A 24,744-nucleotide genomic window follows, 5' to 3' on the forward strand; every position below is an offset into this window, starting at 1 on the left:
AGCTCTGAAAGTAAGCGTCACTAGGTGAACCTCTGTCATCATAACTGAATGATAGACATTTTCTGGCTGCTGCGTGAGCTGCCGCTTCATTGTTAGCTGATGACAGATGAAGCTCTTTGTGTTTAGACCCTTCACCCGCACAGAGGCTCTGTCATCCCGTGGGTTTGGACTGACAGGAATATAAGAGTAGTTATCTTTTTGACATACTCACAGGCTTGACTTGTTGGGGTTTTAAACAGATGGGTGCAGTGGGTGTAAAAGAGCTGCTATGATAAATCCCTTAACCACTTTTGCCTAATATGACCCCAGCACAACAACACAGTGTAACTCGGACACGACTCGAATCGTACAATTTTCTTGCCTTTACAAAGTAATATCTGAACTGGAAACAGATGCTTCAGCCTTTTTGCTTTGTGTTGATTGCCAACCTGATGTTTTAGTAAAACAAGCAAACAAATAAAAACAGTATGATTTTTCTTTTGCTAATTGTAGCCTTAGACATCAGCAGTCCTCTTTAGCTAGTTCTTTGTATAAGATAATGTCGGAAACATGCAATCAAACCTTCGAGGATGAGGAGGAAGTTTTTCTTTTACAAAGCCTGCACAGCTGCAGAGGAACACGTGCATCCAAAGTACTTTTAACTGAAAACCTCTGTTTAGGACGCCCCCCTCCCCCGCCTTTTTTTTGTCTTTTTAATTGATCTGCTCTGAACGTGAGTCATGTGTAATGACATCCAGCTGGAGGTTGCTGCAGGGCAATGGAGAATGCACTCAAAGACTATTTAGAGATGCCTGTTCACCTTTCTTAGCAGCTCTTTCACTCTTAGATGGATGGGACCATTGAACATTTTTTTAAACAGTGTGTGTGGTCTTTGTAGACCGAAAAAGACACAGCTTTACCTGTGTGTGGGCGTGTTTTTAATCTTGTCTAGTGGGTTGGCACTTGGTATTCACATAACAATACAAAAATGCTTTCTTTTTTTCTTTCCTAACTCTACTGCCATAAACCCCCTCTGTTGTCCTTTTTTTTAGATTGTCCTTTCAAAAATGAGGACAGCCCTTGATCTTCAGTCATTATGTGACCGTCCCTATAGTCGTGACCCTGTGTGCTATTGTCCAGAACCTTTCTTGGGCAATGCTTGGTACTAATGTGTGTCATTGGGTAGCTTGCTATCTGTGCATCTGGCTGCAGGAACAGCTGTTTGTCCTGGGTGGTTTTGGCATGTGACAGTGCGGTCCAGGGTCAAACCTCGTGTCACATTGTTCTGACCTAGTGTACTTCTGCGGTGGCCTGGTTACAGCTTGGACGACCGGCTTGAGAGTGTGCTAATTGCATGGTTGTGGTCTAAGGGAGGCAGCGGTAGATTTAACATAGCAGGGAAAGAGATGGAAGGATGGGTTTTGGTGTAGCTGAAACCAGTGATCATGGGTGATCTATAAATGGGCATGTCTCTGTTTAGCGCCTAAATGGATAACAGAAATCTTCACTGAACCACAACAGTGGAGTCTCCTGCTGAGTAACTAGTGCTTCTAAGTCAGCAAAGGACAGAAAATAGATTGAATGCGCCATAATTAAGGCTTGCTTAATATGCAGAAGTTTGGAGTTGCACAAACTCTGCAGTGGCATTGTTTTAGCAATGCGCTGGCCTTCATAGAGACTAGCCAAATGCTCCGAAGTTAAGTTTGTTGAATATGAATCTAATGTCCTTTTTGTGTGTTTCTCTCTCTCTTCTCTGCAGTGGAACCAGCAGACCTCTTGAAGATTTTAGATTTTCACAGTTTACCCGAAGGTGTTACGAAAACAACGGGATTGTGCTCACATAGAAGGTCATCACAAGGACCCGATGTGGCTTACAGAGTATCCAAAGACGCCCAGCTCAGTGCCCCCACCAAACAGCTGTACCCAGGTGAGTATATGAGTCAAGGAACTTTTCATGCTGCACATGTTCAACTAAGAAGTAATTTAAGAACTTGCAATGAAGAATTTCTCCTCTTTCAAACATGAAACACATAACATTATAATAACACCAAATCACATCAGCAATCACCTCAAGGTGCTCTATATCATAACGCAAACACACTACAATTATAGAGAGAAAACCCCTAGAATCAGACAACCCCCTATGAGCAAACACTCGGTGACAGTGAGAAGGAAACACGCAGGAAGAAACCTTTTTCTGCTTAAAGACATTTTCCCAGGTTTTAAAGTTAAAGTCTTGCCATCTGTTTGGCTTTCGTGACCTTTAATCCTACTTCACATTAAACTCCAAATATAATGTTTTAACTTGGCTGGATAGCATTTTGCATTTGCTCCCGTCTAGCCTGTTCCTTTCTCCCCCTCCAGGTTTGCAGTTTTGTCCGTTAGCATAAGCTGATCATTTATCTCGACTCTACCTTTAACTTCTAGGTTTTGAAATGTCTGTGCCTGCTGTTTAATCTTTAAGTCCCCTGCAAACATGTTGACATCTTGCTAATGCATGTCCAAGTGCGTCTGTATTTTTTACTGAAACAAATTGCCTACCACGTGTGGACAATTTTAGCAAATGTTGGTAAAAGAGCGATAATGAAAGTCACATCAGATGCATTGCCCTGTAATATTTAATGTCGCAGCAGGAGGAGCTGGGTGATGAAAAAGCAGCGAAAATATGGTTGGTGGATGGGAGGGAAGCCTGGGGTTCCACTTTTCTGTGTTCTATCATGCTGACGTGGCTTTGAGTTACTGCTATATACTGTGCTGCAGTGCTTCTTTCCTTTCTCCCCTCCCTCTCCAGCGCTCTTTCCTTGCTCTTCTCCCTCCTTCTCTCATTTTTTCCCTCAAGCGTCATCGCTTCTCCCTCTATCATTTCTCCTAGACTGCTTCTGCCTCGCAGTGTTTTCTTCCTTTGTCTTTGCTGTATATTTATTTATTTTTTTCCATAAAACATAAATTAAAAAAACCCACAGTTTCATGACCCAGACAACCAATTTCTGAAAATGATTGTGATTGTTGCCTTTCCTTTGGCTTACGGATATAAAAAGCCGGTGAGGTCTAGATATAGCAACAAGAGAGAAATAATATCCCTTCCTGTGCGCTAAGCTTCCACAAAGTTTAGATTGGATGGCAGCTCCATTCGTGGTCTTCTAAGATGCTACATTGGCCTTGGTGGATCTTTGATCCGTGGCATAACTCTTCCTAGGGGCTTAATGTAGAGCTTCAAGGCTCCTGTGGGCTGCATGCCTTTACATGCCCTCCAATCAAACAAATACTGTTCACTTTGATGCTTTATGACAGCATGTCCCCATATGAGTCTCTGTTTAGACACACATGCTGTAATTACACACATGCTACGCTGGATCATCCAAAATAATAGTCTATATAAAACAAACCAACTGGAGGAATTCACAACAGGCACCGCACAGTCTTAAGGTGCAAACAGACTAACTAGCTGTCTTTGGCTCGAAGGCTTTAAAATTCACTCGCAGTGTTTGTGATGTGGCCCTCTCTTGCCTTTATGGTACAAGAACATAGAGCTAATATCTTCCAGAAGGCAGTTGAGGTCATTTTATCCAGTTCTTTTTCCCCTCTTTAACTAAGTTTGCTACTTTAGTCTGGAGGTACAGTTTGAGTTATGACTTCAGTCTGGAGGTACAGTTTGCTTTAATTATTGAAAAGGTACAAAAAAGTCACATATAGAAAATAAAGGCATACAAATACACTTGTTTTGCTTTACAATAATGGTATTGAAACAAAAGCACAGTAGCACCGACTAAGATCACACCGCCTTGTGACCCCGTAGCCACAGACAGCTTGTGATGATGTGTTGGAAAAGAGCAAGTGCAGACATGCACTCATTAGGCAAACATGTGGAAGAGATGATTCATTTGAAACTTCTGAGGCAGTCTGAACAGAAGAGACCTTTCTTACCTTTATTAAGTGAAGGAGCTGGGAAGAAACTGGGCAATAAAACTGCCTCTCTCTTAAACTACAACCCATCAAGGACAAATAAGCATCTGAGAATTCATTGCAATGAAAATTGCAGTAAATCCCAATCTGGGCATTTTAATTTTGTCCATTTGGAACATTTTTTTCTTTACCTTCTGCGTATGTTGTGCGCCATCATAAACAATAGCCATCAAACACCAAAGGAAGAAAGACTCAGCAAATCCTACGTTCTCTGAATGGGGTTAGCTGTTACTTAGCCTGCAAACCTGTGGTCACAACTGCTGTAGCTAGACGGCACCGACCACAGCAGATGGGCAGGGGCTTCTGCTACAGCTTAACTCACTAGCTGTAAAAGCAATCATGGTTCTGTTGTGTGCCAGCATCCCTCAAGCGTGATATGTTGCATTCAGTGCCACATGCTACATATATAGTGGCATTTAATTTCAAGCAAAACTAGGTTGTAATAGTGTTTACTACTATTTATTTGGAAGATTTTGTTGAATTCATGGATGGACAATTAATTCTCCATGAGAAACAGGGAGTCTGCTGTGGAGAGCTGCACAAATAAGCCTATAAAGAGTTTATAGAATAACTCCAAGCTCATTGGTGTGGCCGTCCACAACAGTCATAGGGCCCATGTGGGCCCTTGGGAAAATTGCCTATCTCAGACTTAGATGTACAACATGATCTTTGAGGGCAAGTTTAATGACTCCAGAGTAAGACAGTAATAACATGTCATATCACAGCTAAAATGTTTCTTTTATTATTAGTGTTTTCTTAAGTTGTACAGTGGGAGCTGTTAGACATTAGAGCCACTTACTGTTATGTTAAGTCACTTCACTGTTTCTTCATATTGCTAGGTGCACTCCTTTGCAAACAGACAGCTTTGCAAGGCAGTTGTTGTCTCTGCAGCAATATGCAGTCCCACAGGAATGCAGCTTGTCTCATACAGAAGAAGAGAGTTGGACACAGTGATGACTGAATGACCAATTACAGGACACAAAGCTTTCTACCCCATTACCTGCCTGTATGCACTCTAACAGATGGCAGACATCATCAGAGAAAGTGCCGCCATAACCGGGTCCCATGCTGACGTTTTGTGCATTCTCTGAGGCTCTGTAAGTTTTGTTGAGGAAGAATACTCTGGTGTACACGTCACATACCTGTAGCATGATATCACAGGACAAGACATTCCCTCTGCCCTTTCCAACGTGACGAATAAAAGATAGCTACATTAAACTCTTCAGCAAAATCTGGAGTAAAATGGTAAATGGCCTGTATTTATAAAGCGCCTTACTAGTCCCTAAGGACCCCAAAGCGCTTTACATATCCAGTCATCCACCCATTCACACACACATTCACACACTGGTGATGGCAAGCTACATTGTAGCCACAGCCACCCTGGGGCGCATGGACAGAGGCGAGGCTGCCGGACACTGGCGCCACCGGGCCCTCTGACCACCACCAGCAGGCAACAGGTGAAGTATCTTGCCCAAGGACACAACGACCGAGACTGTCCGAGCCGGGGCTCGAACCAGCAACCTTCCGATTACAAGGCGAACTCCTAACTCTTGAGCCACAAAATGCTGGATTTAGTCTTGCTAGCTGGAGGCGTCTTTGAGTTTCCCGTTCCCAGACCTTTTTTGGCCTGACACTGGTGGCTGAGATGCCAGCGTAAACTCTCGGGACTGTTGGCACCCCAGCCTTTCCATTCCTACCATGTTGGCACAGACACATGCTGACAACACGAACACACACGAGGTATGAGGTATCTCTCATCTGGTGGCCTGGAGCAGCAGGCTGAGAAACACATTCTGGTGGGGGGGTTAGATTTTCTCAGGCTGGGGTTGGGTCGTTATAGTCCCAGCAGGGCAGATACAGTAGGATGATGCTTTGCAATTTGCTGCTTACACTCCACAGAACACCCACTCATTTTCCCGTGTGCTCTGGTTTCCCTTCACCCCTTAGCTGACCCTTCACTTAAGAACAAACAGCCTTCACCAAACCACTGCTGAATCACTGCCCGAGTGTCTGACGTGGCTATTGTGCAAGACAGATGCAGCACTAAATTTCCTTAATTGTGTTTCTTTCTTCTGGTATTTCCCACTTGCATTGTTTATATCATAGTGCTTTAATTCCATGTTCACTATGCAACCAGCCAAAGATTTGTGGATCTGTCTTCCTTACAAAACGCTAACATCTCAGGAGCTTTTTTTTGAAGAGCTGCCTTCCTGTTGCTTGTCTGTGTTCTGTCTCTCCTTTTTCTCTGCTTTACACCGTCGCGCTGAAGCATCTGTCAATTAAAGCAATGTTTTTCATATGATGCCAAGCAGAATTCCTGAGGGAGCTCACTGCCAAGGCATGTGCTCTCCGCATGATGCGATCTGATGCCTAGCGTTTAATGAAGGAATGATAGAAAAAGGCAGGAAGACAAGACAGGAAGGCAAACAGACACCCAGATGCTGACAAGGCTGAAGGCCGATGAAAAGAAAGAAGAAAGCGAACGGGTGGCGGTAGCAAAATTCAGAATCGGTTGACTACCAAGTAGAAATGACATAAGTATACGAGTATTTGCTGAAACAAATATTCTGAGCTAAGGTGGCGGTGTGGATCTGAAGGACACTACAAGGCAGACTGCTTCGTCCTTAAATAAGCTATTCATTTTCGTGTTTGCTGTGCGCTCATGTGACCACCAGAGGTCACCTGTGTAAACAGCGACTTCTTAAAACCCATGAAAACTGCTTTGCAGTTGAAGGTTAGAATAAAAAATTCTCTTCTCTTCTCTTCTCTTCTCTTCTCTTCTCTTCTCTTCTCTTCTCTTCTCTTCTCTTCTCTAACCCAACCAGCATTCCTACTGAGGTCCTTTTTTTTTTATCTCCACATTGTCTGTTTAGTTTAGCAGTGTCTTCATATTCTGAATATGGTGGCTGGGTAAGGGGCTTTACCAGCGTAGCCACTGTAGCCACAAACCCTGCCTTTCTTTTCCAGTTGTCTGGAGATCTCTGCTCCACACATGCTAAAGACTGGAGATTACTACTGGAATTCAAGTGGTTTCTTTGCTTATGTTCAGTATAATCCAGATAACAGTGGTGGCTTTAATATACTCTGGTTGCCTCCTGTTCTGAAAGGTCATCTGTGTTCCCAAATGTAGTCAGACCTCTGCATTAGCACTATCTGAGAAGCAACAGTCTGCACAGACAGTTGGCAAGCCTCTTCCTTTTTGGAGGTCCTAAGAACACCCCACTACAGGAATTTGTCTGGCAGATGTTTTCCACACTGAAGCAAAATGGAGGAACATGTGAGGCTTCTCAAAGGAGCCAAGCAGACGGAGGCCAACACATCCTCTTTATATATTTTTCTGTGTTTAAATACCACTATACTGCTGGTATTTCCATTTCCAGGCAATGTGTCTTTCATTATTTCTGCTGTAAAAATGTGTTGCTCCTCTCCAGCCCTTCATTGGTGTCTCGGCGTCTGCTAGACCCATCAGCTGTGGCAGAGGAGAGAAGCGGAGAGGAGAAGTTTGAAGGATAGTTTGACGAAGTCTCTGGGGATCACATGCTTTTGTCATTAATGCTTTTCACTCTGCTCTGCGCTGGAATCGATCCACTTTTTTTCCTCCCGCTAACTTTCGTTTTACCGGTCAACCCGTTCAGATGAATCCTATCCGGTTATATTTTGGGCACTCAAAAATTTCTGGTGTTTCCGTTTGGTGCGCAAAACCAAATCTTTGATTCCACCAATTTAAATGATATTTGTTCGTTTTTGTTCGATTTCCATTAGAAGCATCAGTAAAAAATAACCACGCTCCCTTTAGACATCAAAGAACGCAGTCAGTCTCCTAAAATAACACAACGACTACAACCTTGCAAAACCAAACCTCATACTTCATTCCTCTTACGATGATGAATGGTTACGGCTGCTTATAAGTCTCCAAAAAAAAAAAATTTTTTTCTCTTTCTATCCAACCCACCATTTGTCCTGCCAGGTGATGTCTTCCCTGAGGACTTTTCCATCATGGCCACAGTGAAGCCTAAGAAGGGCAGCCAGTCCTTCCTGTTGTCTCTGTACAATGAACAGGGCATCCAGCAGCTTGGTCTAGAAGTGGGCCGCTCTCCAGTCTTCCTGTATGAGGACCACACAGGCAGACCCAGCCCTGAGGACTACCCCCTCTTCAGAGGAGTCAACCTAGCCGACGGAAAGTAAGTGCAGTCTTTCACCTCACTTGTACAAAACGCTTAAAAAGAGTGTCAGGCTCTACTTTTAAAACAATTTTAAATCATTCTATTAGAGTGGACCCTCACGATGATGGTAGGCTTTGACAGCAGTTTTGTTTCATTTTAGAAGTTTGCAAGCAACTTTTTGTCACTCTCAACCTTAAGTGTCATTGACTGCGTAACCTCTCTACGCTCACTAACAACTAGGATTTGAGATTGTATTTCACTTTGGAAGACAGAGATGGATAGATTCGAATTCAAATGGACAAACACAAAAAGAGGCCTGTAATCCAGTAAGTGTGTGAATTGACTGTACCTCCCATTCCAGGTGGCATCGAGTGGCCATCAGCGTGCACAAGCAGACCATCACCCTCATTCTGGACTGTAAAAAGAAGACCACACAGAAGTTACTCCGAAGTCCCCAACCAGTCATTGATACCAAAGGAATTATAGTGTTTGGAACAAGAATACTTGATGAAGAAGTCTTTGAGGTAGGCGTTAAACTCTAACTTTTAATCTGAGCTTTGTATATAGTATAATTTGGCAAATTTGATGGGTCATTTGGGACTGTTTGCTTCATGGACTGCTGGCTTGCCATTTATTGCAGGTTCAAATTAGCTTCAGCTTTTGCTGTTTTCATGTTGAAAGGCTGTATGAAAATGAAAACAAAAACAAAACAGTGCCTTTAAACAGAAGATTTAGGCCCATTTCTATATAATCAGACTCGTCCTTTTTAATTACAGCACAGTCACATATGGCTGTGGTGCCAATGGTGGTCATCCCCAGTCCCCAATTCTTTTGAAATACTGCACGAAATTGGGGACTGCGGGAGAGGCCGCATCCTCTATAGAGATATTTGGCTTGCCCTAGTCCACCAGCATCTGATCTTTCTGCCACCCACTCTTTCACACGCACACAATCGTAAATCAGACTTAATTTAAGGTACCACATATCCCACGTCGTCCGCAAAAGAACTTTGTTTCCTGCAGTTCCCTTCTGCTGCCAGCTGTGCTGCATTTGCTTGCTGCTCAGTTCATCCTCTTTTGCTGTTTTAAAGTGTTGCCTTATTGTAGCTAAATCTATAATCAAGCTGTTATAGTTCTCTTTGCGGCTTCATGTCTGGATTCTTTGTTTAAAAGGGCTATGACACTTCGCTTTACAGAGGTTTTTCCACAGGCAGCTACTTGTTTCAGTTATTAGAATAAGAGCTTTATTCCTTCCACCCTTTCTCTTCCGTTTATGCTTAATAAAGACAAAAGATGTATGATAATCTGACTGGTGAGAAGAAGCTTTTGTGCTTTACAATACCTACAAGTCCCTGATATGGCTCAAAAAGTGTTTGTGCACTATGAATTCATTTGGACAATTCCTGTAAGAGAGCTTTTGTTGGGTTCCTGTAACAAGTTTTTATCTGAATATGTGTGTCTCTTAAACCTGACCCCTGTGTTTGTGAGGAACACAGACACACACACACACACACAGACACACCAAAATATTCCGAGAGGCACAAGGAATAGTGTTGTCTTTGTCCCTTTGGAGTTGTGCTTGTTTAAAAGAGGGGATTAGTCTGCGAGGCCAAAGCCCTCAATAATAATTAGTAACAGAGGCTGACTGATGTGACTGATCCTTAGCCAGCTGACCTTTAACCTTACTGTTACTCAGCCATATCAGATGAAGAGAAAGAAATATGACATCACTTCCCTAGCCACTGTGGCTAAAGTTTGAGTTGAAAGCCATGGACAAAATTATAGCCTTGTGAACAAAATCAAGTTTCTAAGTAAGAGACTTATCTGCAAAATGAACTCTACATATGAAGCTTTTTATCCAGTGTTGTGGGGAAAATGTGGTTCATGAGGGAAAAAGGGAAGGATGCCAATTTTACTGGAGCACAAATAAAGATATCTGGTCATCTGTTTATATGTCTGCATTCTGTGTTACAGCCATTATTTCCTCTCTTCAGCCTATTAGCTCACAGCTGCCAAAAAGATGACGGCATTTATCCGTTTGTAACTCTGCTCTACTTCTATTATTTGCCCCTAGCATACAAATCAGGAGATCGGGGTGATAGTGGAACAATTAAATCTTAGCCAGCTATTATAGCGGCGGTAACAGTTCAGTAGTTACCGTGGGAACGGACAGATATTTTGTGGGAGATGTTTAAAGCCCCCCCTGCTGTGCGTCTGCCAGTTAGGAGACAGGACAGGCTCCAGTGCTGCAGAAAATGGAAAATATGCCACATAGTTTCCAAATTATGCTCAGGTTGCACTCCTTTTCCTCCCATTACTCTCTTTGTAGTTTAGTCTGATCCTGTGTTGACTTTTGCCAGAACTGGTTACCCCCGAGAGCTGGTAAGTGTGAAAACACAAAATAACATATGTGATTTCACTGTCGGACCTTTTACATTAGAGTCTGGGGATTTCCAGGTCAATTTCTTCAGAAAACTGCAAACCTTTATTTTTATTTTTTGCACGATACTTAAAAAGAAAACATAATTGCTTGTAATTACTGATTTATAAGAGATTTTAAAAATGACATACTTAATGGGTCCTAAAGGGAAAGTACAACCCCAAATCACATTTACATATTTTCCTTCTTGCCTGTATTGCCTCTTAATCCATTTCACTTGTTTTGGAGAGAAAAACATGAAGTGAAAAGATTAGGATTTATCACACTGTTAAATCAGAGTGATTGGTGATTGGTGCTATACTTCTGTTTTTTAGTGGAGCCTTTCCTTTGCATACAGTAGTAAGAAGAAAAGCAGTACTTATATGCTTAGGTGGTTTGTGGTTTGGTTTCTGACAAGGTTTTTGTGGTCACAAAGAAACTGTCTGTCCTCTTGCACCACTTTATTTTAGTTGCTTGGTTAAGGGTGCTGTGTTTGCGCTTGTGCCAATAAAAAGTGTGAAGGGAATTAAAAAGATTTTTAGGTGTGCAAGTAAGCAAACTTTTTTTGGAACCAGGTACAGTAATCGGTGCTGTTGCAAACTAATTGTAATCTTTTGTTTTTTCTTTTTATCTCTATGATTGTTGTTTGAATGCTATCAATTGCCATTATTCAGTATAAGCTGCTTCATATTATAGGTTAAAGACCCTACAATATTAATGGGAAAACCCTAACAATCACATGACCCTCCTATGAGCAAGCACTTGGCAACAGTGAGAAGGAAAAACTCTCTTTTAACAGGAAGAAACCTCCTGGAGAACCAGGCTCAGGGAGGGCCGGTCATGTGTCGTGGTACAGTCTTTCACTGGCAAACACATCCAGCCAACAAAAATGAGGAGAAGTGATAACTAAGATCTTGGCAAAAGCAAAGTTACATTGACTGCCAGTTATAATAAAAGCCAACCAGTGGACAGAAATATCTTTTTGAAGTTTTCACTTGTTTTGAGATGATGACCATGGATCAGTAGAGCTACTCCTCATACACTGAAATGCAGAAGTGCAAGTTATGTGTGTTTAAAGCAGATTTAATGTAAAATGAATGTAATAAAAATGACTATACTCATTTTATCCATTAATTTGAAAGCAAGTCAAAGATCACCTTGATTGTTGAAATATTGTTTACGCTGACCGGTGTCACCCCTGAGATCATCATTTTGTGGTTTAAATCTGCGTAAGAGTGCTTTCCACAGCTATGGTCTTCTCATTAGGATTAACAGTTCTTTGATTCAATGAACAAACTCCCTGAAACAGCAAATGAGAGTGTAGCCTGTGTAGCATTTAGCTTGGTTGACATAGCTAGCTAACATGAGGTCTTTTAGAAACTGGTTTACTCTCATACCCTTACATTATCTTCCTCATATTTGTTAATTTTGATTAAACCTTCATCTATTTTCTGTTATATGTTTAGCTCTGGAAAATATTCACACAACAGTTAAAGCAAGGCGCACTTTTATGTTTGGGAATGCAACCTGGAATGCTGACCCCTGCTGGTCTTAGCAAAATCTACACAAAAGTAGTAGACTGGTCATTCTAAGAGAACAAGCGTGTCATCAACCAACATTAGATTAAGCTGTTTTGAAAACTAGCAAATTAACATTAACATAACAAAAATGCAATATAAAGAGTAGCTAAATCACATTAAAGGGTACTTCTCTGACAGATATACTTGTGGGTACAGATTAGATATTATTGTTTCTCTGTTTAGATGTATTTCTAGTGTCTCTTTATCTCTGCATGAAAGACTCCAGATTCTAAATGTACCCCTGATTTCCTTGTTCAATGTTGTTTCAAACTGAGCTTGCCAAGAACAATCAGAGATAATTTAATACCCATCCCTTAGTTGTAAGTAGCATTCAGTGAAATGGCAGCCTGTGGTTGGTCTGAGGTAACCTAAGTGGGACAGATGAACCACTTGGCCCCACTCAGAGGTAATCCACAGGGGAAAGCGGTTGAATTGAAGCAACTGAGGTGGAGATGTGCAAACACAGCACTTCTTGTCTGGCCAAAAGCACAGACAGCAGCTTCCATGAATGTGGACAATGATATGGTCGAGTCTTTATCACAGAAAGATATATTCGGCCTGTTCGACAGTTATAGGGGAAGACATCAGAGGGAAGTTTTGAGTGTAAAGAAAAAAAATAATGTTCTGAAATGAGAAGGGCTGGAGGAGAGGGGGGAGGTCAGAACAGGAGGTGTGGGTATGGAGCCAAAAATGTTGGGTCATTCGCTGGAAAGAATGAGGAGTTCTCTCCCCAGCTGATGTCAGTCTTGGAACAGGAGCCGCACCACATGACATCATCCAGAGGTTTCCTTGGTATCCGCTGATAGGCTGTCCCAAGAGCGAATGGGAGGGTGAGTGATAGGTTTAGTAGGATAGGTAACAAAACAGAAGATGATTACGCTTTAGATATACAGAAATAAAGGATTAATGATGAAATGAATAGGGAGGGTTAAAAGTAATAGGGTAAGACTAAGGGAGCAGGGGAATGGGTCTGGAAGCCTTCAGTCGGAGTGGAAAGAAGCAAGTTGCGGGGCCCCTGTAGCGCAGATAGAGCCAGGAAAAACTAATAAAAAAATGCAACACATGAGCTTGATGCTCATAATGAGCTTTAATATTGTCATGGCCTGATGGGTTTTTACACATCCTGTTTTCCCATCTTCACCTCAGGACTTTCCTTCATTTTTTTCCTCCCGCCGACATCTTTTTTGTTCACATGTTTCAGTCATCTAAGGTAAAGACAGAATGAGTGATATTTGCAGCAGACTTTCCAATCTCCCAACACACTTTGAACCCTTTGTCACTCAGTTTTTATCGGTCGGTTTGAGTGACTTTGCCAGACCTTGGCTTGGCTCCTGTGTTATTATTTTTTTCTCAGTTAATAGTTTCAGTAGCTTTAGTAAAAGCATTTCAGTCTGTGGCTCTACTGTTAAAAATGTGCGTGACCTCAGATTTCCACTGGGTGTCAGAAAGTAGTAGCAGTTTGTTCAGTTTTTCTAATGTGTGGATAATGGCCTCTCTTCTTTTGCCCCATTAGAGGAGGCCAAGAAATTTGATGCCCTGCTTGGGTCTCCATGACTGCTTTGTATAAAAAAAATTATAAGTGGAAATTTAGGTTCTTCCACAAAGAAAAGAAAGGGGGGAAAGGAGATCTGGCTTCAAGTGGACAATAAAAGTGGTACACATAGTAATTAAACAAAGCATTACAAAAGTGTGTCTCTCATTTACACTGCTCATATATTATACAGGACTTCCTAATTTACCAATGTTATAGAAACTAGAAAAAAGTAGCCCCAATCTTGTGTATTTGTGTGTGCATTTTTCCCCCTACTCAATATAATTCACTAGTGTAGTGTGTGCTGGGTCATTTTTTCTGTTAGGTTGACTGTAACACAGTCAGAATTTAATGCAGTTTCGCCCCGGGCTGTCTTTGCTCTACAGAACTCCAAATGAGGGATGAGGGATTGTACGACATGTTTCACCATGTGATCCAGGGACCAGTGTTTCTGGATAGATGATCTCAAATGATCTCAAGGTCTCAAATAACCCTGAATTGCAATGTAGGGAGCCCTCAAATCCCCTGTTCAGAAGTGTGGTGGCAAATTAGCCCTTGAGCGCAGACATTGAGAAGGCCACAAATATGGCTGATCAACATATAGCTCAGAGAAAGTTCTGTAACTACATTCCTAAATCCAATTCACTCATCTTACACTCTGCTTTCTGAATTCAAATGCATTCTGCCACAGTATAAATCCTTAATCCAAAGAGGCCATGATGTTCAGTTTATATTGAAACTATTTCTATGAGATGCTGACTGATCATCATGATTATTTACAAGTCAGAAGCTATAGGCGCTGTCAGTCTTTTTTTTTACATTTACATCTTTCTAATGGCATTTCAGTTCAATTCGATTACATTTTATTTATATAGCGCCAAATCACACCAAAAGTCACTGCAAGGTACTTTATACTGTAAGTAAAGACCCTGGAATAATACAGAGAAATCCCCAACAATCAGATGACCCCCTATGAGCGCACACTTGGTGACAGTGGGAAGGAGAAACTCCCTTTTAACAGGAAGAAACCTCCAGCAAAACCTCTTTTTGTTTAAACTTTCCCAGGTTTTAAACCTATAGTCTTGGAAGTAGGCTATAGATTTCAACCGCAACCAACCCAAACTGGTTGCGGCAGATGCAACCAGTTTGGGTGGGGGGGGGGGGCATAAATGGAGAGGGCACATATATCATGCAAACTGCAGTGAAATGCAATGCAATGCACGGAACCCAGCCCCTAAATATATGATAAGTTTAATCAGCACTTGAAAAAGGTTCCAGCAGAAAGCTTTAGCTAATAAAGAACTCAGTGTATGATGCTGAAAGTCCTTACTGAAAGTTTAATTCACCCAATCACACAAGTACTTATATACTTAACATTACACTGTGATGGCAACTGTGGATTGAACCACCAACCTTCTAATTAGTAGACAACTGTACTCCTTAAGCCACAGCTGTCTTTGCTAAGTACATTTAACTGCATTTAACCGTACTGTGGAAAAGGGTTGTGGTTAGTGATATAACTTTAAACCCCAAGTATATGGACCTGGATCCTAGTAGCCACTTGCTCCACATACTTGTGTCTTCACGTGCTTCTTTGCATTATTTTGTCCAAGGTATACATCCTGCTTCACTGAAAGAGCACACTGCTGTGTACATTCTAGGCCAGCCATCACTAGCCTTGGGATAGATGGAATTTCCACGGATAATTAAGATTTTCCTTAACTCATGTCAAAAGTTGATATTTCACTCCCTTTTTTTCTCTGTGTTATTCCTTTACTGTGTCAGCAAACCGTGAATTGTGCCCTCAGCACTTTTTAATGTAGATTTCAGCAAATGCCCGAGCCAAACGCCCTCCTAGGTGAGTGAAGCGGTTTCAGCTATCCCAAAAGAACAGGAAATGGGAATATGCCTTCCTGCAGTCCATAGAGATGTGGGATTAAAGTCTTATGTGCAGTGAGTGTCGCATGGACTGGGAAACTAAGGGTTAGAGTGGCACGGGACATCCAGAGGGAATCAAAAAACTGGGCAGCGACAATGAGGTGGGGGAATGGTTACTGTAGGGGGCTGTGTTGTGGATAAGTGGGGCCAGCAGACAGACATGTTGCTGTTGGCAGCAGCGCTGAGGACTGAGATTGGACTAGAGCCTGGAGGGGAAAGTGGATGAAAATTCAATTGATGTCTGACGATGGTTTACATTTATGCATTTTGCTTTAGTTTTCTGCACGTGTGTGTCTACACATATACTTCTATACCTACATGTGCGTGGTTATGTGACTTTCTATGCATGTGTCCTTTCTGATTTATTTCCCCAGCGCAGCGAGCTGACCTCTGCAGCTTGTTGTTTGGTTTTTGTGGTCAGGTTGGACAATGCCCAGACGCTGGGGCTGCATGTGAGTGTGCCGGTGTGGGCTGGCAGTGACACCAACGCTTGGCTCGGAGCTCGGGGGTGACTGTGTAAATATGTTGGGAAAGTAGCACTCCTTAAACTGCAGCAAGACCTCCAAGAGTTACATTCTGCTCTTTGGGGGCCACCTACTCATTTTCCTATGCTGACATCTGATCGTAAAAATGATGAAAACTCACCTAGAGTTTTTCTTCTTTTGACTGCTGCATTTGTCTCCTGTGAGGTTTAGAAGGTAAAAAGAACCATTATCAGATGTCCCCGTGGATATGTGAACATAATGAGTGTTGGTTTGTGCTGTGTATTTCGTGGTACGCTGCTCTAAGCTCGAGAAGGTGCAGATTTCATGGGACACAGTGCCTGCCCCGCCACCAGCAGGGTGGGGGGAGTTGCCTTAGGACCTTCCTCTAATCAAAATGCACTTCATTATGCGATGCGATTTTGAAATGTCATCAATATTGCTTTTCGTCTTATCCATCGCATTTTGTAATTTAGAAGACGGAACACAATGAACTTGGTCCACCCTGCATGATTGTGGGTCAGATACAAATGGAGACAGATGTTTGGCATTGTGCTCACCAGAGCACTCTCCTGCCCCCATCTGGACATAAGCAGAAAAATCTAGCAGTGTTGTGTTTCGGGAAAAAAGAAAAAAAGAAAATAGGGTGAGCTGGGGAATAAAAGCTTAAAAGACTGTGTGATATTTTATTTAGGAAAACGCTGAAAAGATGAATTTTTCAGTGACATTGATCTGTACGGATTTGCTCCCATTCCACATTCTTGCCGCGAGCTGTGGCCTTACGCTCTGCGGGCTTAACATGTTATGTGCGTGCAGGTGTCTTTCAGCGTGAATCGTGTCCAAGTGAGGCTGGCTGTCGCTCACAGCCACAGGCGATGGCTTTAACACCAGAGCTCGACATCAGGCGAGCTCTGGCGAGGAGCAGAGTCGTATTTCAGCGGAGTCTGGGGAGATGCTGACAACTGCAGCCCTGTTATTGTCTGAGAACTCTGCCTTAAACACTGCTCTGATGTGCCACATGATGCTCCAGAGTGAAAAAATATCACTGTCCCTCCTCTAACAGGAGAGCTGATTGCATGTGTTCTATGGTTTCACCCAGCGTTTGGGTGTTATGCTATAATACCAGGGTTTTTTGGTTGGTTTTTTTAACCCTTTGTCTCGGATCTCAATCACCTCATTTCTCGTGGTCACATATCGGCTCCTTGTGATGTGACACGTGAGGTGAAGAATAATCTATAATTTCCTGTTAACCAATCAGCCTTATTACACGCTGAATGTCTGACTCTGCAGTTGCACTGCCATTTCCCCTCGTCAAAATTATGGTGACACAGCCCAACCCATTTGCACTAATGGAGTAAATTCCTCATGCTCTAATGGGTTGCTGGACTAAGCTGGGCATTCAGGGCCAGAATTCAAAATGAGAAATTTAAGCATCAGCATATGTCTGCGGTATAGTATAGGGAACATTTAACTCCTCCCCTCTAACTGTAAAATAGTAGCTTATGTAACATTTGGCTTCAGAATCCGTGGAGTGACTTGTGGTGAAAAGAGGCTCAAAGACAGGAAATCAGAACCAGCTTTAGTGGTTGCCATGCCGCCTCGAGACTTCGACAGTAGTTTTACTGTGAAGGTGTGCAGCTTTCAATGTCGGTGTAGAAAACAAAACACACAAGAAAGTGGTGGACTTACTATTATCATATGCCTGGAAATTGGGGCTAAAAGTTAAAGGAGGTCTTATACAGATATGCAACTCATAAAACAGCTGAAGTCACAGTGAGAGCCTCATTATAAACTCTAGTGGAGGTTGATGGATGTCAGCCTTTTTTTTTACTTCTATCCCCAGCAGGGCCTGTGCAACAGTATACTTTTCTACCTAGGCAAGCACACACCTCTTTCTTTTTTCTTTCTGTGTACATCTCACAGATCATTAAGTGCCTTCTGCCACGGTGCTCTACGTGCTGCAAGGATGTGCTAATTAAAGCTTTGGTGTATGATTAATAGTCTCGTCTTGGAATACTTAGGTTCATGCAATACCACTTGTGGCCATAATGTACCCTGACATTCCTTTGGCTGCTGTGGGAGATGGAGGGGGGGAAAAAAGAAAACAGAGAAATGCAAGAATGGCATGTGAATAGGAAAGCGGTGCAATGCTCCAAACGGAGGGGGCTATTTTGCTGTAGAGTGGGTTTATTTCTTATTGAGTGTGACCTCATTTCAAACACTGAATTCCCATCGTCCCCTGTCAGCGCAGCTGCGGCACACTGCTCCGCTGAAATAAGAGGGGGCATTGCGCTGCAGTGATACCAAGTCTACCCTCCTGTAGATTGTGGCTTCAGAGGTGGCCATTTGAAAGCTTCAAAGTCCATAGCTGGGAGTGCTGTGTAATGGCTCCTCTAGTCCTTCTGTTTTGGAGGAAGAGACTGATTTCCCCGCATCCACTATAAAGTCCAGCTATAACATAAACCAAGGATGGAGCAGGAAACAGCTTCTAGTGAAGTGTTTTGCAAGGGTTATTAAAGGATCTGAGGCAAGGGGTACTGAGTGGTATGTTCAAGCAAAGCAGGGGGATTGGTGCACTTCATTGAACTCTCACTGGTTAGACCACAAATGCAATCCATTTATGCATGTCAGTAAAGAAAGCTCATTTCAGCTGGAAAGACATGTTGAGGGTTTTTTCTTTTTTAACTTTTGGCAATTGAACATAATTAAAAACACTTCATCCTCCGTGGCGGTCTGTTCCCATAGCTGCGTCGCTTCACGATCCTCCTGCCTCCTGGAAATATATTTGTTTCAGCTACGCTGACATCGTGTTTGATTGATGTGGAATGACATCACTGAATTTGGAATTGTGATCAGGACATGTTTGGATAAATGCAATACAAGGTTTCGGTGCCATGTGAATTCTTTTCAGAAACATGTGGGAAACACACCCAGCTCCCTATGTAGCCTGGGGATCCTTCTGAGCCTTTCTCTTCCTTGTTCTCTCTCAGTAATTTTCTAGCAGCCTTCTCTGTTCTGTCTCTTTTTTGACTTCTCTCTGTCTAAAATCTCTCTTCCTCTTCTTCTGTTCCACAACTGCATGTCCACTCAGTGTATACATAGATATACACAGAGCTCTTATCTCTTCTGATCTAGTCCTAGCTGCAGGTCTGCTCATGCACATACCTTACACAATCAGTTTGAAGGTAAAATCACTTACGATGCACGCAGACTGAGGTCAGGCTTACATGTTGTGCTCCAAACGTTTGATCTTGTTTATTGTGTTTCTGTAACTCTGTTCGCCTGACACTCTGATTAACTCTGATGCAAAATGTCATTCTTGGACCCCTGACAACGTTCTTCATCATTTAGTCATCCTGAGATTCCCCTGGCTTGACCTAGTTTCTTGACTGCCTGCTCTGCAGCAATGTCACATTTGCAGATGTCGATGCTTTCCCTTTTTCACCTCACAGGTCACACAGTGTCAGGCATTGCTTCTGTCATTTTCATTTGTTTACTTATTAGCATGCATGTATGTTTGGGTTTCTAGGGAGACATCCAGCAGCTAATGATTGTAGCAGACCATCGTGCTGCCTATGACTACTGTGAGCACTACAGCCCTGATTGTGAAGTGCCATCCCCTGACCAGCCACAGAACCAGGACCCCGGCACAGACAACGCTGTGAGTAACATTACTTTTCTGCTTTTCAAATCATCTCTGGCTCCATGTTTTATTCTGGCACTCCTCTAAATTATTTTTTTGTGATTCACTGGAAGATACAGAATGAATTCCAATCAGTAAAAGTATCACAAAAAAAGCCTGGTTAAACAAAAAGGTATTTAGCTGGTTTTTAAAGTGTACACAGAATCGGCTTCCCAGTCTTCAGTCTCATACGCAGAACAACCAGCAGATTCTGATCCTGTGATCCAAGCCTATGAGCAGCAGTGTGCTTTGTAAGGAGCTGGGATAAACAGTGTGTTTAGAGCTCAGTATGTGAAAACGAGAATTTTAAAACAAATTCTAAAACCTACTGGAAGCCAGTGTAAAGAATATAAAATGGGAGTGATGCTAGCTCGATTTTGGGAACCCGTTAATAATCTGGCCGCAGCATTCTTTATTGCTTGAAAACGTGAAAGAGATCATTTATCTTATCTAAGTAAGCAAAGCATTACAATAATCTAAGGACGATGAAAAAAATGCATGAATAATTTTCTCCAGTTCCAAAAGAGACCATAAGTTGCAATTTAGAAATGTTCCTTAAATGAGAATAGCAGGAACAAGACATGAATTTTACATGTGAGTTGAAACCTAGAGAGGATTCAAATATTACACCAAGGTTTGTAGCACTGACTGATTTGAACAAAATGAAGTACGAGCCCGACTGATTTGAGAATATAAATCACAAGGAGATATAATCATGTCTTAGTCTTGTTGACATTTAAAATAAGGTAATTATTAAAGAGCCAATCAATAACCTTGGTTAAACCATGGACTAAGGTGAGCAGCCTGCGCAGCTGGTGAGGCTTAAAAGACATATATAGGTGAGCGTCATCGTCATAGAAAAAGCTTGAATGGTGCTTGAATTGTGATAGCAAAAGAAAGGATGTAGAAAAGAAATTGTAAAAAAAATTGTAATGTACCCAGTACTGAACCTTGTGGAACCCCACAGCTTAAAGAATGGTAAATGGTAAATGGCCAGTATTTGTATAGCGCTTTTACTAGTCCCTAAGGACCCCAAAGCGCTTTACACATCCAGTCATCCACCCATTCACACACAGGTGATGGCAAGCTACATTGTAGCCACAGCCACCCTGGGGCGCACTGACAGAGGTGAGGCTGCCGGACACTGGTGCCACCGGGCCCTCTGACCACCACCAGTAGGCAACGGGTGAAGTGTCTTGCCCAAGGACACAACGACCGAGACTGTCCGAGTTGGGGCTCGAACCGGCAACCTTCGGATTACAAGGCGAACTCCCAACTCTTGAATCAAGATTGCCCAGAAGCAGTGTTAGAAGAGAAAATGCTCATCCATGAGAAAGAAAGAAATGTAATGCAGAGCCAGAGATAACAATGATGTGGTTTTTGTAATTTTGCCTCTGTACAATCCCACAATGTATTTTAAAGCCAGTAATCAAAATGTGCGAAAGTCTAGAACTGCTGGATGTCAACAAACGCTGTTTCCCATGAAGATGTTAGTGTACAAAAACCTATGCACCTAATTATACATAAATGACAAAAAAATAAATAAATCACAAGTTTCTTCAAAGTTTTTTTTTACTTGTTAACCAGTGCATAAGTGTAAGTGCAGCTCTGTAGGCTACCGCTTACTAGAAGCAGTTTTTGTAGATTCTTTACATACAGAATGAAACTACACATTATAGAATCCAACAAAAGAACCACTTAGTATTTTCTTGCTGGTCTTACTCATGGAAATTATTTCCCTTAAACCATAATTGTCTCTAATACTCAAATCAGATCTTTGTTGGATCCTGTGCTGAAAAGAGCCTCTTGGCATTGTGTAAGAGACCTGCAATGTGCCAGAGGAAAAGTGCTGACTGGGAAGAACCAGGTTATCAGTCTATGCATTTACTTAATCATGTTTAGGAATGATGATGTAGTGCCTGCCTAAGCTTGCATTCATGCACTGTGTCATTTTCCCCACTGAATACCAATATACTCAGTGTGTGCTAATTAACGGGATGTCAAAGAAATGTTACAGGATGAACAGGAAGCTCTTCCTTTTGACTTTTTGATTTGCCCAGGGCCCTGTTTGTTACACAAAATCTTGCCCCTCTGTTTTCCTTTTCTCTAAAGATAGGTGCTGGAGTCATTAGGAAAACTATGTAAGAGCAATCTGTCATTCAGTCATAGCAGTTTACAACAGGCAGATACAGTGCGAGCTTTCCACAAGGAGGAGGAACTCCTGTGTGCTTCTGATCGATGGTTGACCGGTTGTACAAACATCAGCCAGCCAGAGGCAATAGCGCAGTGCAACATATTTAAAAATCGTGTTGCTAATAATTGATTGCCAATCTTTCCCTCTCAGTCATATACTCTCTTAATGCTGGTGGAATGTTTTTCTCCCTTTAGAAGAAAGAGGAGGACAGCTACTATTATGAATACCCTTACTACGATGATTTGGAAAAGCCTTATGACTCAACTCTTGATTCTGAGACAACTGAGACAACCACAAAAGAGGTACCATTTCATGTTTGCTCTAAATGCCCGCATCTTATACATGACTGTATTGTTTCTATGTTACTACAGTAAAGCATCCAATGCCAACGTCCCCCTCCAAATATCTTTACAGGAGACAGAAGGGGACAGACTGATCACAGGGGGTGAGATTTCGAAAGGCAGTTCTACTGGCACCGACTGGACCTCCATCTCCACCGGCTCATCCTCTCGCTCATCCAGCAGCTCTTCAAGTACTGCCACTGGAGGAGGAGAAGATGATTACGCATTGGGGGTCACGTACGGCACCTATGAGGGCTATGACGACTACTATGACTCCACGTCTGCACCTGGTGGCGTTGATACCTCTCGAAGTGTCACCATCACCGGCATCGACACTGGGGGCGAGCTGGACCTGGGAGCAGGGGGAAGGGTTGATTTGGATGCCGGGACTGGAACGAAGGTCATCACCGCTGGTGAAAGGACTACAGTCACAATCTCCAGCAACAAAACATCAGTAGGTGGACATTAATCATGGGAGTTAATTGTTGTCAGTATTACTGTACACCTTTATGAATGGTATTGTACTTTGTATATATTCATTTTATTTTCTTTGTTCTTTTAAACAAACTTTAAGAAGTTTGTAGCGCAGGCAAAATCAGACAAAGGTAGGGTGACAGAATACACAAACATTATATAGGAATAGGTCATAGATAATAACTACTGATTTGTGAATAACGGGACATAAATATAAATTGGGCTTATTGTGTAATATTATATTACAGTTTATTTCTAACTAACTAGGCGGCTCATTCTCATTCAGTTGACATAAAACATTTTGGGGCCTTCTTGAAAGAAAAGCAGATGTGGAATGTAAAAATAGGGTCAGAGGTCAAATGTGACTAGATAGAGAGTAAAGTCTACAATAAATAAACAAAAAAGTTAATGTAAAAGTGCACAGGTGCCTAGTAAGGGTCTGAAAAAATGTACATATGCAACAGTGATTAAAAACAAAGAAAAGTAAAAATGAAGCATAGTTTGGATGCAAACTATAGTGTGATGTTTAGAATCTCCATGTACCAGTATCATTTCCTACATGCTGCCAATACAAATGAAGGCAGGAGAATTTAAAGCATAGTTTTAAAGATAAAAGACGTTTCATGAAAGTTTGACCTTATTTGACCTTGATTTGAGATTCAGAGTTAAGTGATATTTATGTCATCCCCGTATGTCATTCCCTATGCCCATATGTCAGTGTAAACAATAGCAGTAAGAAACATGGTTTTAAATAGCTCTATGTAGCATTATTATCAGCATTAAATCTATTGACATTGAAGGATAGGTCAGAGGTCAAACTTGTCATGATATTTTAAATCTCTATCCGATACTTTTATACGTTGACACACCACGATGGTAAGCCAATTATAATTAGATTGTCAAATCAATAAGTTTATCTTGAAAATGTTGGTGGATGTAGGCCCAATGTTAATGGATTGTTAACACCACCCCACTCTACACCCCTACAAAATGTGATCAGAATTCATTCAAAACTTTTCGAGCTATCATGTTTATGGATGGAATGGTATTCAAAAGGCCACATTGCCAGTTATCCTCAATTATTCTGTCCTGTTAATTGTTCCAACAGGCAGGAGCCTCCTACGATGACTACGGAGCCTACGGATATGACGAATATGACTTTGACAGGACCCACACCATTGATGGAGATGGCAGCAGCAGCAGTACAATAAACATTGGAGGTGGAGGCAGCAGAAGCAGCAGTACTCTGAACATTGGAGGTGGAGGCAGCAGCAGAAGCACTACTGTGCACGTCAGTGGTGGAGGTGGTGGTAGCAGCAGCAGCAGTACTCTGAACATTGGAGGTGGAGGCAGCCGCAGCAGCAGTACTCTGAACATTGGAGGTGGAGGCAGCAGCAGCAGCAGTACTCTGAACATTGGAGGTGGAGGCAGCAGCAGCAGCAGTACTCTGAACATTGGAGGTGGAGGCAGCAGCAGCAGCAGCAGCAGTAGCACTACTGTGCACGTCAGCGGTGGAGGTGGTGGTAGCAGCAGCAGCAGTTCCACCATCACCCTCGGGGGTGGAGGAAGTTCCGTGTCAGTGGGAGGCGGCTCAGCCAGCGCAGGCACCGGAGACCGAGGGTCCATCGCCACCGGCACTGGCCTGGGTGTGGATGCCTATGATTACACGGAAGGGTTCAATCAGGAGGACCTGAAAAACTATGATGGAGAGCTAGATGAAACCTACGATTACGGCACAGAGCTGCCTAACATAGGGCTGCCTGCTAACACTCAGGATTATGGGCAGGTGAAATTAAACAGGATACACTGCAGAATAAAAATAAATCATAAAGGTGATGAAGATAAGTGAGGGTGGGCTGACTTTGTTTTTGTGTCTGTGCTGTGTAGGGTTACGGAGCTCATGGCGAGAAAGGACAGAAGGGAGAGCCTGCTGTTATTGAGCCTGTGAGTATGACTGTTTGAACAACATGCACAAGCAGCAGACGAAGGCTCCGTTTGG

The 24,744-nt window shown here is 42.4% G+C and overlaps 1 protein-coding gene across 2 annotated transcripts in view; it reads left to right on the plus strand.

Annotated features, from left to right (window-relative positions):
- The window catches only part of col5a1 (procollagen, type V, alpha 1), a 77,588-nt gene that overhangs the window by 17,216 nt on the left and 35,628 nt on the right, over nt 1-24,744 (plus strand). For both annotated transcript variants that reach the window (XM_085166248.1, XM_085166249.1), the window contains exons 2-9: nt 1,739-1,906; nt 7,910-8,123; nt 8,467-8,629; nt 19,584-19,715; nt 22,125-22,232; nt 22,345-22,725; nt 23,854-24,531; nt 24,633-24,689. In XM_085166248.1, the coding sequence (XP_085022374.1) occupies nt 1,739-1,906; nt 7,910-8,123; nt 8,467-8,629; nt 19,584-19,715; nt 22,125-22,232; nt 22,345-22,725; nt 23,854-24,531; nt 24,633-24,689 (1,901 nt within the window). The remainder of the gene's footprint in view (nt 1-1,738; nt 1,907-7,909; nt 8,124-8,466; nt 8,630-19,583; nt 19,716-22,124; nt 22,233-22,344; nt 22,726-23,853; nt 24,532-24,632; nt 24,690-24,744) is intronic.

This window comes from Neolamprologus multifasciatus, chromosome 7 (assembly GCF_963576455.1).
Source record: "Neolamprologus multifasciatus chromosome 7, fNeoMul1.2, whole genome shotgun sequence".
NCBI classification, from domain to species: domain Eukaryota; kingdom Metazoa; phylum Chordata; class Actinopteri; order Cichliformes; family Cichlidae; genus Neolamprologus; species Neolamprologus multifasciatus.